The sequence below is a fragment of the Vulpes vulpes genome, chromosome 12 (genome assembly GCF_048418805.1).
Source record: "Vulpes vulpes isolate BD-2025 chromosome 12, VulVul3, whole genome shotgun sequence".
Classification (NCBI taxonomy): Eukaryota; Metazoa; Chordata; class Mammalia; order Carnivora; family Canidae; genus Vulpes; species Vulpes vulpes.
In genome coordinates this window covers 8,429,240-8,443,668 of record NC_132791.1, presented here as the reverse complement: position 1 = coordinate 8,443,668, position 14,429 = coordinate 8,429,240, and the positions used below count along the sequence as shown (strand labels likewise).

Below are 14,429 nucleotides of genomic sequence, written 5' to 3'. Positions count from 1 at the left end.
GTCACTCTTTGCAGATGACATGATATTCTATATGGAAAACCCAAAAGACTCTACCACGAAATTGCTAGAACTCATATGGGAATTCACCAAAGTGGCTGGATATAAAATCAATGCATAGAAATCAGTTGAAAAAAAAAAAAAGAAAGAAAAGAAAAGAAAAAGAAAAAGAAAAAAAGAAATCAGTTGCATTTCTATATACTAACAATGAGATGGAAGAAAGAGAAATTAAGGAGTCAATATCATTTACAGTTGCACCCAAAACCATAAGATACCTAGGAATAAACCTAACCAGAGAAGCAAGGAATTTGTACTCCTGAAAAAAATACAGGAAGACACAAAGAAATGGAAAAACGTTCCATGTTCATGGATTGGAAGAACAAATATCATTAAAATGCCTATGCTACCGGGAGCAATCTATACATTCAACGCAATCCCTATCAAAATACCATGTTTTTCAGAGTTGGAATAAATAATCCTAAAATTTGTGTGGAACCAGAAAAGATCCCAAATAGCCAGAGGAATTTCGAAAAAGAAAAGCAAAACTAGTGGCATCACAATTCCAGACTTCAAGCTGTATTACAAAGCTGTAATCATCAAGACAGTATGGTACTGGCACAAAAACAGACACATAGATCAATGGAATAGAGAACCCAGAAATAGACCCTCAACTCTATGATCAGCTCATCTTCAACCAAGAAGGAAAAAATATCCAATGGAAAAAAGGCAGTCTCTTCACAGTGTTGGGAAAACTGGATAGCTATATGCAGAAGAATGAAACTGGGCCATTTCCTCACACCATACACAAAAATAGACTCAAAATGGATGAAAGACTGAAATATGAGACAAGAATCCATCAAAATCCTAGAGAACACAGGCAGCAACCTTTGTAACCTCAGCCACAGCAATTCCTTCCTAGACACATCTCCAAAAGCAAGGGAAACAAAGACAAAAGTGAACTATTGGTACTTTATCAAGATAAAAAGCTTTTGCACAGCAAAGGAAACAGTTGACAAAACTAAAACACAATCAACAGAATGGGAGAAGATATGTATCAGATAAAGGGCTGGTATCCAAAATCTATAAAGAACTCATCAAAGCCAACACCCAAAGAAAAAATAATCCAATCAAGAAATGGGCAGAAGATATGAACAGACATGTCTCCAAAGAGGACATACACATGGCCAATAGACACATGAAAAAGTGCTCCACATCACTTGCCATCAGGGAAATACAAATCAAAACCACAATGAGATACCACTTCACACCAGTGAGAATAGCTAAAATTAACAAGTCAGGAAATGACAGATGTTGGAGAGGATGTGGAGAGAGGGAAACCTTTGTACACGGTTGGTGGAAATGCAAGCTGGTGCAGCCACTCTGGAAAACAGTATGAAGGTTCTTCAAAAAGTTGAACATAGAGCTTCCCTATGACCCAGTGATTGCACTACTAGGTATTTACCCCAAAGATACAGATGGAATGATTCAAAGGGGCACCTGCACCCCAATGTTTCTAGCAACAATGTCCACAAAAGCCAAACTATGGAAAGAGCCCAGATGTGTATTAGCTGTTGAATAAAGATGTGGTGCACACAATGAGATGCCACCTCACACCAATGAGAATGGTGAAAATTAACAAGACAGGAAAAAACAAATGTTGGAGAGGATATGGAGAAAGGGGAACCTTCTTGCACTGTTGATGGGAATGTGAACTGGTGCAGCCGGGACACCTGCACCCCAGTGTTTCTAGCAGCAATGTCCACAATAGCCAAACTGTGGAAGGAGCCTCGGTGTCCATCAAAAGATGAGTGGATAAAGAAGCTGTGGTCTATGTATACAATGGAATATTCCTCACCCATTAGAAACGACAAATACCCACCGTTTGCTTCGATGTGGATGGAACTGGAGGGCATTATGCTGAGTGAAGGAAGTCAATCGGAGGACAAACATTATATGGTTTCACTCATATGGGGAATACAAAAAATAGTGAAAGGGATTAAAGGGGAAAGGAGAGAAAATGAGTGGGAAATATCAGTGAGGGTGACAAAACATGAGAGACTCCTAACTCTGGGAAACCAATAAGGGGTAGTGGGAAGGGAGGTGGGCAGGGGGATGTGGTGACTGCGTGACAGGCGCTGAGGGGGGGACTTGACGGGATGAGCACTGGGTGATATGCTATATGTTGGCAAATCAAACTCCAATTAAAAAAATATACAAAAATAAAGATGTGGTATGTATACAATGGAATACTACTCAGCCATCACAAAGTGCAATCTTGCCATTTGCAACGATGTGGATAGAACTAGAGGATACTACACTAAGTGAAATAAGTCAATTAGAGAAAGACAATGATCTCACTCATATGTGGAATTTAAGAAACAAAACAGAATTATAGAAGAGGAAAAAATAAAACAAAAGAAAGTCAGAAAGGGAGACAAACCATAAGAGACTCTTAATCATAGAAAACAAACTGAGGGTCGCTGGAGGGGGGATGGACAAATGGGGTAACATTGTGATGAAAAAAAAAAGATCACATTCACAGGTTCTATGTACATAAGTTTTGGGGAGCCACTATACAACTCTATACTGGAATGGTGACATTTTTAAAGTAACTCTTTTGAGCTTTTGAGGTATATAATCATATCATTAGAAAATAATTATAATTTGTTACTGTATTTCATTTTATGCCTTACAGACTGCCTAGACCAGAAAAAGTTTTAATAATGTAAATATTCTTAATATAATCTTGATTTTAATGAAAATATTTTGTTCCCTTCAATTTGTTCAATCATCTATGAGATGTTAAAGTTCTACCATTCTATATATTACAGAAATGGGTGTTAAATATTTTCAGCACCTAAGAAAATATTTAAAAAATAAAAAAAAAATAAACATAAACCTGTCACTAAAAACAGTAAAAATCTTTATAGTGTTGAAATAAAACAAACCCTTAAAAAAAGTATTTGCTTCATCTGACGTTTAGGAGAGATTTTGTATTTGAAGATAGGTCTAGAATCAAAAATTACATAATAGAATTATGTATCTAACTGCTAATACCCAAAACTGGTTTTAAAATACTCTTTTCAGGAATGCCCAAACAAAAATTAAGTGTCCTTCAACCACCATCTGTTTTCTCCCTGTACTTTTTAAAGGCAACTTTATCAATGGTCCATAAATGTAAAAGTAATGTGTCATTTCTTAAGATAAACTTACATTTTTAAGTAAGCATTGTTGAAAAGGCTGATTATTTCCAATTTTTGTAGATTATTTTCCACTTTTTAAAAACCAGTTGTTAACCCAAGCAATCAATCTGGAACCTTTTAGGGAAAAAGAAAGCAGAAGGGAATGACGTAGGCTTGTTAGCTGCTACTACAGGTAAAGCAAGGTAACTTGCACCTTTTAAGCCTATGTTCCACAGGGTCAAGGTTTGCCTGGCAGTGTATAGTACAGGACGTGCCTGTACCTCTGACATTTTATGTTCATAGCCATGACCATGTATATCTTGGTCAAAAGTAGAACTGTCTATTGTCTGTGTGTTGATCTGGATTACTTTCCTGAAAAAACAAAAACCCACACAAAGAAGACTTCCAGTGATTACTTTTCTCCAAGTATTTGACATTTCAAGCGTCCTGCCTTTGTTTCTGCTTTGACCTTGGAACTTCCAGTTAAACCAACAATGTCTGCTCAGTCGAGAGAGCTCAGGATACGACAGGCAATAGGGCCCCTTTCGGTTTTTGAAGTGTAACTAGTCAATTCCCTGAAGTTGAACTCTTTTCCTAGAGAACCAGTAAAAATTAATGTGCTACTTCCAAAGCACTGATCATGCAGCCTTTATTTACCACTTAGTATCTTCTCAGGCACGAGAAGGATTCTCCTTTCAAATAACATAATCCCATGCATCACTCTCTCAGCACATATTGCAAAGGATTCTATGAAGATCTTACATATAAAATACAAAAATCTGTTACATATACATCCAGTTAACAACGGTTTGTACATGACAATGAGTTCCAACGTCCAAATGACTCCCTGCACTTCACAAGCAGCGTGAATGTATTGTGGCAGCAGCCGCAGAAACACCCCTCATAGGCCAGCGTTCAGTGTAGTCGCTACTACAACATAGATCAACAAGGTCACATCTTTTTTCTCTTGTGGGTGCACACACAAGACAGAAGGGGAGCGCAGGGGGGATTTGGTGGCAGTCCGTTTCACTGGCAGGTAGACTGTCACAGGCAGACCCAGCGGCACTTGTAAACTGGACACAAACGTTCATTAAAGAAACTGCTGCTCTTTATCACCAAAAACACAGTTTTATACTTTCATTGTTCTGGCTCCCAGTTGCCAAACTTCGGGTCCCTCCTCACACACCGATACACCTGTGACACTCTAGCTGGTACCCTGAATTCCAGGAATAAGGCATTCAGTAATTCGGCTCTCTGAATCCGAGGCCTGTAGGACAAGTAGCACTGAATGTTCTAGGAAGAAGTAACAGGTATCAGTTCCAGATAGCTGTGGGAAACGAGAGCCAGATCTAAACACACATGGGTCCTTTGGCCACACATCTGCCAGTATGAACATCCCACAAATTCCCGGTGATGAATCCTTTTAATAAATACGTGTACACCCGACACAAGCTGCATTGGGAGACCATGATTTCGCACTACTAGTTGTGCAAATGACTCGGCTGGTCAAGATGATGGCATTAAGAGTGTAAATCAGACTTGTGCTTATGGAAGGTGACAATAAATGAACTAAAACAGCACTGCGCCCAACGGTTCCGGTGTCAGCACCACTCTGAGCACCATGGGAAATTCCCAGCAGTAAATAACAAAAAGTTTGAAAAGCCTAAAACTCGATGAGGTGTAACAGTCCGTATGGGCCTAGAGCACAATTCTTGCCCTGATCTTCTTAACTTTCTGACAACAGCCGGCCGGCGTGGCCTTCTCACCTCGGAGGCGTGTCCCAGGTCCTGTAAATCAAAGTCAGAGGGCACTCAGCAGAGCGGGAAATACTGATCTGGAAAACCCCAAAATTCTATGAAGCCACACGCTTTCTGAAAAACACCCAAAGTTGATTCCTCCCTGCCCCCAAGCAAAAGCCATTCTTGGTGGAAGTCCATGAGAAGCTCCTTTCAATTCATAAGCCTACTCAAACCCACAATCATATTTCGTACCCGCTAGGAGGATGTTTTGATAATAAACACCTGGATTTTCATTCGTAAACCCCCTTCCCAAATCAGAAGTGAACCCAGAACACAGTACACCCAGCCAAAGCCTAAGTCCTATTTATGGCAGGGTTTTTCAAACTGTGCACTGCAACCAATTTCAAAGTCAGGATATGAATGTAGAGGGTCTGAAGAACATTTAAAATGGTGTTGGGGAGGAGGGATCAAAATATATTACACATAGTTAAGAGCTGTGTATTGTTTCACATAACATTTATTTCAGTTAAAGATTTTATATTCACACACACACACACACACACACACACACACAATTATTCTGGGTTAGGATGTAAGAAGTCATTTTTATTACAGTCACAGTCAATATAATGTCTGTAGAGATCACCAAAAATAATAACCATGGACTTTTCCATCCTGGTATTAATGTCAGTAAGGGGTCAGTCTTGACTGTAAAACCAATTTTGTGCTTGGAATCCAAGGTGAGCTAGAGTTCTATTTACCATAAGTACTTGTCTTAGATTTAGTTTGTCCCCTGACCCTACGCCCTTAGGCAGGGGAATGAGCAGTGCAAAAAAATAAAAAAATAAAGAAACCCTAGCTGCAATTGTTTACTTTGAGTGATATGTTATTCCCAAATGGTTAATTAAGATGCTTGCCTTCCTCCTCTATAGTCATACTGTCAGCACAAAAATGGGTGGAAAATTTTAAATGGTCTTTACAGCTTTGAGATTATAAATGGTCTAAACCAAAGCAGTCATGATTCTGTTGTCGATCTGGCTTTGGCAAAATATGCAACCACACATAGATCCAGACAAACAAGCAATCTTGTCCTAATCTGCTTTCACCTGCCTGTGAAAGGACGATCAGAATTATCACATGGAGGCCAAAGTCTCTCTCAACCTGCGAAGATGCTAAACAATCACTTTCTAAAAACTGATCATCTAAACAAATGACAGTGTTCAGCTTCTCAATTGCGAGAACCCAGTGGTACTTAGACATGGGTCAGTCCGACTGCAGCTCAAGGACTGTGTGCACCTCATCTTGGGAGGTACCCGGGCAGCCCAAGGGCAACGCTGATTGACAGCAGCTTATAAACAAAGTGCACTGGGCAGGGCATCTATACCTGGCTCCCAGCCTCTGCACAGGCCTCAGATGGGAAGCCAGGTCATCTCCTAGTCTATTTCTACAGGCGTAAAGCAAGGGACTGAGTTACAGAGTCCCCTCCTGAAAGAACTTTATTTAACTTGGATGTACTTCTAAGACTTTAATCCAGCTTGCTCTGCAACTCTACTGCTTTAATAACAGCTTTAATTCTTTTCCTATTTCTGTCAGTTTCACCAATAACCAACTCTCAAACATCCGAGGTCCCATTAAGCTCACTTGGCCAAGACACTTTTTAAAAAATCAAGAAAAATAAAGCTAATAAGGAACAAAACTTAAGGCATTTTTTTTTTTATTTCAGCCAAGGAATGATGCATGCTACAGATTAAACTTTACTTTTCCCCACTTGGTTTTTCAAAGAATACCACCATTTCAACCCCCAATGAACATGGCACTTGTTTCTTTCTTCCCCTTCTAATTTATTCCAGATTTTCAAGTGTTTTCTTCAGTAACGATGCTTTCTCCTGCAGCTCGGGTCTGCTGTCTGTCTCCATAGTAGCTAATGACTCGATCAGGAGCACTCTGCACTCAGATGTCAAACTTTCCCACTGTTTAGATTCTGAATAGAAAAAGAAGAAAAGCAGAATCCTTACAGAATGAGCAAACACAAAAACTAAAGCTATTCTTTCTGCTTTTCCTTCATACAACCTATCCCCCAAATAAATGCAATAAATGATAAAAGTCCTGTATGTGATAATCAGTTCGGTGGTTGTCTCAAAACCTAATTATTGACAATAATCTGAGAGCACGTCAGGGGTTACTGGTGGGCAAAGACAATCTAGGGATGCTGGAGCACACAGTAACTAAAAAGCCATTAACAACACAAAAAAAACTCTTTATAAAATATGCTCAGTAAAAAATAATCTTCAATAGATTTCCCGATTGGGGCACCTGGTTGGCTCAGTGGTTGAGCACCTGCCTTTGGCTCAGGGATCCCGGGGTCCCAGGATCGAGTCCCACATTGGGCTCCCCACAGGGAACCTGCTTCTCCCTTTGCCTGTGTCTCTGCCTCTCTCTCTCTCTGTGTCTCTCATGAATGAATAAATAAAAAATTTTTTTTAATTTCCCAATTGCAAAGTCAGTCTGAACAGATGACTTTATTACGATGCTCTTTAAAGCACCAGAGATCTATACACATACTGAAAATTTTAGAAACTCAGAAAGTATACCAGATCCTAAATCTTGTCTATGAGGTTCTGCTACTTTCTACTGATATGGTTTCAAGCAAGTTGTCTTGCTGCTTGGCCTCATTTTCCTCATCTACAATACATTCATACATATCTGGCTGTGAAAATTCAGTGATGTGACTCGGTGCCTAGCTTTTATTTCAACAAGGAAAAGGAGATAATAAGATGTGTAGCATTACTGAGTCTAAAAGGCCTGCTTCATGGAAGCTTACAAGAGGTCTTTTAATTGCTAAGCAAAGAGAGCAGTAGAAATAGCAAACATACAAGACTCTAGAAAAAACTGTTCCATCTTCTCCTAGTCTATCTCTTCAGGAGTAAAGCCAGATCTATGGGCTTAGAATAATTAAAAAACAAGAGAGAGAGAGAAAAGCGGCCTCCTTTGGAATACACTGCTGGAGAAAATGAGAGCAGTTTTCTTTTACCACTAGAAGAAATCTGCTTATTGATAAAAGATTAAAAAAAAAAAAAAGGAAAACAGGAAAAACAAAACAAAACCTAAGATTAAGAAAACTGCTGTCAAATTTGATGACCTGTATAGATAAGCATTAAAAATGTTTTCCCAACTGCACTCTTCACTGTCACTCTTTGCTCACATGTGTACAGTTAGCTCCACTTGGCCACTGTCAACTACACACCGTAAGTAACCCAGATTAAATCAGGAGTCATGGTAGAAACAAAACTTGATTATTTTAAGATAACTATAGCTTCATAATACATTACAGGCATATAAAAAAAAAAGAGTATCAAATTTAAACACTTAATAAAATGTAAAGGTTCTAGCTTTGTATATTTCCTCAAAGGTACATATACTAATGTGTATTTCAGAATATATGCTTATTAAAAATAAAAACAGAAAAACATTCCTAGAACATTTGCCATAAAGGATTCTGGCTTTCTGATCCTCCAATAAGAAGAATCAAGAACTCACCTTCAAGTTTTTTAAGCAGTAATTCTATCACAGATAAAGCTTCTGTTCTCACAGATGAGTAGGTCTTATTTTCTAAGAAGAAAATCAAATAGCTCACATTATTTTATATGCCTTACAAACTGAACCTCCAAGATTAAGCTAGTGTTGCTGCAAGAAAGATATTTAGAAATTACAAATTCAGGGAGAGATAACATCTGTTCTTAAGTAAGCTTCACTTTGCTCATTACCATCAAATACTTAAAATGTGTTATATGTCCATATTTCTTCTTTAAAAAAACTGTCACACAAATATACCAATCATCACAACAAATGGCAATATTAAAGAACCCATTTTAGAAGAGAGAAATCAAAGGACACTACCTTTGAGGACACTACCTCAAACACAGAGTTGTCTTCACATGATGCCTAAGAAAGGTCTTTAGGTTTCCATGACTTGCGCATTTTATCAGAGAACATCACACAACCCCGGACGGTTAAGGGCAATCAGGGACACGACAAAGACTAGTGTCTTAGCTGCCGGTTTTTTATTCAAAAGAATGCTACTTCCAAGAGGTGCAACTGAAACAGGCTTCCCTGGTGTCTATTCTAGTCACAGCATCTAGTTCAGAGTGAAACTGTCTACCAAAAAAATTAATACACAACCATACCTGAGGCAAGGAAAGCACAATATGAGCTTATAACATCCTTTTTATGCTACTAAGTACAGAGGTGCCTAAAGGGATGACAGTGACCTGCCAATAAGACATAGGAGTCAGTTTAAAGGAGCCAAATCTGGAACAATCTGAGCAAAGTTAATTATAAACCAGGGGAGGGGGCACAAATCAGTACTGCTAACAGATTATAAAGAGGTAAGTAGAGGTGGGATCTTTTTACAAGAGGATGCCAACTGCCAAGTGGCAGATAGTGAAGAAACTGCCAGAGTTGGAAAATCACACTAGTAAAAATTGGTTCAGGGAAAAACCATCGATGCATGCTAAGTCTAAAGAGGGTATTTTGAAGAGAAGCAGTGTATCTGCATGGTCTTCGGGTAACTGCTCTCTCTGCTGGTTAGACACAGTTTAGAAGAGGAGTGGAGCATCTGGTCTTAAAGAGTCTTCCCACAGACAGCTAATCAGACACAAGGGAGAAAAATAGTAACTATATAATAAAGAAAACTGAGTAGTACCTTAACCAGGTAATCAAAATTAACATCGCCAAGCAGGGCAGATGAACACTATGTGCCTCTTGAGGAGAGAGGACACAGCATCACTTTCAGAGTATCCCAGCTGGGAACTCCTAACCTGGATCTAATCATGAGGAAACATCAAACAAACACCAAATGAGAAACATTCTAGTTAAAAACAGGAGGAAGGGCTTTTCTTCAAAATTGTCCATGTCATGGGAGATAAAGGAAGGCTGAGGAAGTGTTCTAGATTCAAGGAAACTTGAAAAAGACAGGACAGCTAAATTCAATAAATGATCTTGGATGCCTTGCTGAAGGGGAGAGGGGAAAGTCTACAAAAGATCATTGTTGAATCAAACGGAAACCTGAAATATGAATGGTAAAAATCTGATTAAACTCACTGCATCAGTGTTATCCTACCTACAGCTGTTACCTGTACTGTGGTTGTAACAGGAGGGCACACTGAAGAACCCAGGAGTAAAGGGTGTGACATCAGCAATATACTGTCAAATGGTTCAAGTAAAAAAGATATGTATACAGAGGTACAAATGATGAAGTAAATGGGACAAAATATTAACAGGTGATTTCGGGTAAAAGATATACAGGTATTATATGTACTATTACTGCAACTTCTCTGTAAGTTTGAAATTATTTCCAAATAAAAGTCAAAAAAATTCTTATCACAAATATATTCCTAATCTAGGGGTTAAAAATCCTAAATTACAGTTCTAGATTAATATACCACAGTGTCGGCCGCCCAGGTGGCTCAGCAGTTTAGCGCCACCTTCAGCCCAGTGTGTAATTGTAGAGACCGGAGTCCCACGCTGGGCTCCCTGCATGGAGCCTGCTTCTCCCTCTGCCTGTGTCTCTGCCTCTCATGATTAAATAAAGAAAATCTTTTCAAAAAAAAAAAAGGATTAAAAAAAGAATATATATATATATATATATATATATATACATACACACACACACACACACACACACACACATATACATACACCACAGTCTGGGGACACATGTCAAGTATATGAAGTAGTTCATCAGCTGTTCCATAAATCTAGCTCCTAGCAGAAGGGAGGGAGTATCTGAAGCTTCACTTCTTGAGGTTTAAAATTAGGACAAGTTCTTAACAATCTCAGTTCACCACACTCACCTAAAGAATATGTGATTGATTTACAAGTTTCAAGGAGAATTTCAGCCAAAGCCTCAGGATCTGCATGTTCTTCTTCCAAAAGCATTAATCTATAGAAATCAAAAAGCAAGATACAAATTGGAAGCTACTCAGAAACACTCCAAAACCTGTCTGGCACAAACAATTTCTATCTGCATGCATCACTTTATAATGTCACTTCAGTTTTTCAGTTCTAAGATTTAAAAGAATTCCACTGATCAGCCATAAAATGCTAGGGGGGGAGGGAGGGAGGGAGGGAGGGCCAAACAGAGGACTGAACTATGAAGAAAATTACCCCTGAAAAAAGGCATTCATTGACTGCAGGACTCCGAGCTGCACTTGCCACGTGCTCAGTTTTAGCCGTTCACACATCAGCTTGCACAGCTCCCGACGGTAACACCCTGGGGAAAACAGACAGAATGGTCCAGAGCGGGACAGCAAGTGTGCAGGAACAAGGGACAGAGCAGGTGAGGGACACAGGAAGGGAGGACAGAGAGAAATTGGAGCAGAAAAGGAAATAGGGACAGAGAAAGGAGAGCGGGAAAAAAATAAAATTACAAATGCCTTTAATTAAAGCCATGAAACCTCAAAAAAACTTGAGCATGACTTTGCACCCAATTCCCAAGTTTCCCTGATGAGGATCATCCCCCACCACCCCCTTAAAGGGTCCTACATAACAGTTCATAAATGTTCCTTCTCCAAGGAACTAACACAGAATCTTAATGACACTACCTGTCAGGTACCCCAAGTGATCGCCAAAGAAAGCAGAACTCTGGAGGCAGAGAACACAACTCTGGACACTCACAAGCTTCTGCACAGGGCAGGCTTATCATGAGGCAAAACACTTTATTCCAAACATGTTATACCAACTGTACTTGTTATAATTATATAATTAATATTATGCTAACTGATGAAAAGGAGTATAAAACTCAACAAAGCACTCATTCCTTAAATGCTGCAAAATTTAGTAAGGTTCACAAATGTAAAATTGCATGGTGGTAAAAGTCAAGAGCTTTGCACTTATTTCCTAAGAGACTGTAAGTTCTTTTTCTGCTCTAAAGAAACAGAACCCAGAAATTATAGATGCCATGTTACAAGTAAGATATACACAAGAAGCCAATACGGAACAGTTAACCTCTCAAAGGCCATGGCCCGCCCCTCAATGCATATGAGTGGGCATTCCTACACCTTATATGAAAATAAACCACTTTGTGTGTGTATGTCTGCTGGCGTTTCCATAGAAGTCCCTACTTTATTTAATCTTTCTACCTATCAAGAAAAGTCAGGAGTCCTAATGGTATCAAATAAAGTGGGCTTCAGCTGTAGTCCTCAACATGATACCAAGAAATAAGACCATTTAACAAATCTCCGTCTTTCAGAAAGTCCTTCCAATACAGAGCAAATACTGGATAACGCTCACACAAAAACCAGCAAGGCTCAGAGACAGCCTTAAATCTGAGTTTAGACATATCCAATCCCGAAGGACCAGCAATGCTCTGGATAATGTTTGAGAATACAGATGTTCAGCAGGGTACACAGCCAGCCCGAGGTGAACTTAGGAGCTGCATCGTCCCGAGTCTAAGGCCCTCAGAACTAACTACAACCTAAATCAATAACCAAGGTTTAGTAGTTATTTACTTAATCCTTTGGAAATATACATTCAATTTAAAAATCTCTCAGATGGGATCCCTGGGTGGCGCAGCGGTTTGGCGCCTGCCTTTGGCCCAGGGCGCGATCCTGGAGACCGGGGATCAAATCCCACGTCGGGCTCCCGGTGCATGGAGCCTGCTTCTCCCTCTGCCTGTGTCTCTGCCTCTCTCTCTCTCTCTGTGTGACTATCATAAATAATAAATAAAAATTAAAAAAAAAAATAAAAAAATAAAAAAATAAAAAAAATAAAATAAAAATCTCTCAGAAAGTTTCTTCGTGAAATACAGATTTCACTTGTTTACTGAAGATCTGGAAACAAAGGTCTTTAATTTCAAGATAAAAAGAACCCACTCATACAGATTCCTCACAACAGAGCATTTAGAGCAACAGAATTCTTTTAGTGGCCAAACTACATAAAATTTACCATGATTGTTATAGGTTGAACTGTGTCCCCCAAATTCACAGGTCGAAGTCTCAATGCCAGCGTACATCAGAATGTGACTGTACCGAAAGCCAGGCATGGGGTCTTTATTTTATTTTATTTTATTTTTAAATTTTATTTTATTTATTTATGATAGGCACACAGTGAGAGAGAGAGAGAGGCAGAGACACAGGCAGAGGGAGAAACAGGCTCCATGCACCGGGAGCCTGACGTGGGATTCGATCCCGAGTCTCCAGGATCGCGCCCTGGGCCAAAGGCAGGCGCCAAACCGCTGCGCCACCCAGGGATCCCCGGCATGGGGTCTTTAAAGAGGTCATCAGGGTGGGCCCTAATCCAGTCTGACTGGTGTCCTTCTAAGAAGGGATTAGGTCACAGACACTGACAGCCATTTACAAGCCAGAGAGAGAGGTTTCAGGAAGAAGCCAACACTGCCAACACCTTAATCTCAGGCTCCCAGCCTCCAGAACCATGAAAAAAATCATTTTTGTTGCTGAAGCCACCCAGTCAGTGGTGCTCTGTTATAGGAACAGCCCTCACCAACCAGACACAGTAGTCAGAGATCACCTGCTAAGATAGGAGTGCAATTTACACTGGATTCGTACTACTCATCAGTCAAGCTCTATAAGAAATAGTAATTATAATCTGTCGCAAAGAACATCCTCTCCCACTCAGTAACCTATGGTTACAGCACTTCTTCAAATGTAGTTTCTGTGCTTACGTTGGGTCTCCACATTTCGGGGCCAGGCTTTGCCCAGGCTCTCAAAGGCTCCCAGCAGACACTCCAGCTGCAGCTCCTTTTCCTTCTCATTCTCATCTTCATTTTTGGTTGTCCGAACACCAGTGCTTTCAGGTGAATTCTAGGACGTATTATTAAAGCAAAGGAAAGCAAAATTTATTTTCCCTCAAAATTACAGGTATACTACAAAACAATCACGGTGCCAGAGGAGGAGATGTTAACCAAGAATTAAATGCGAAATTCTCTAGCATGGGTTTTCCTGTTTGTAAAAGGAATTTGTTACAGAAATACTATACCTCTCTAATGAATTTGGAAAATCCTTTAAAGGAATCTGTTAGGAAAGGTGACCCCCCCCCCAAAAAAAATACCATAAGTACACTTATTTTAAGTATAACATAAAAAGTATAACATTTAGGTAGAACATAAAAAGTCTTGCATTAGAATCATGGGATTAAAGATCCAAGAATTTGGTAATCATCTAAATCCAAACTCTTTCTTAATAAGAAAGGAAAATGAGCTGAGAAGTGACTCATCCAACTAGCTGGTGATATCATCAATTTAAAACACAAGTCTCCCAAATCCACATACAATCATTATGTAACAGAAATAATTTAAACAGCCTTTTTAGTGAAACAAAACTGCAGATTAGCAGCAATACAAGAAATAAAAGTTATAAAGTATTTCATGTTTCACAAAAAAATAAATGATAAACCACAACCTTCTTTCCCTGACCAAGTGCCTAACCTTTAAAAATGAGGATTTCATTTTCCAAATGAAACCAAAGTATTTTTTTTTTTTGAAACCAAAGTATTT

The 14,429-nt window shown here is 39.3% G+C and overlaps 1 protein-coding gene across 14 annotated transcripts in view; it reads right to left on the bottom strand.

The window, feature by feature from the left end:
• Window positions 1–6,615: 6,615 nt before the first annotated feature.
• ECPAS (Ecm29 proteasome adaptor and scaffold) overlaps window positions 6,616–14,429 on the bottom strand; it is a 101,196-nt gene continuing 93,382 nt past the window's right edge. For all 14 annotated transcript variants that reach the window (XM_072727693.1, XM_072727679.1, XM_072727688.1 and 11 more), the window contains 5 exons: window positions 13,599–13,737; window positions 11,084–11,189; window positions 10,771–10,859; window positions 8,456–8,527; window positions 6,616–6,899 (listed from right to left, as the gene is read on the bottom strand). In XM_072727693.1, coding sequence (XP_072583794.1) covers window positions 6,760–6,899; window positions 8,456–8,527; window positions 10,771–10,859; window positions 11,084–11,189; window positions 13,599–13,737 — 546 coding nt within the window. In that variant the 3' untranslated portion in view covers window positions 6,616–6,759. The remainder of the gene's footprint in view (window positions 6,900–8,455; window positions 8,528–10,770; window positions 10,860–11,083; window positions 11,190–13,598; window positions 13,738–14,429) is intronic.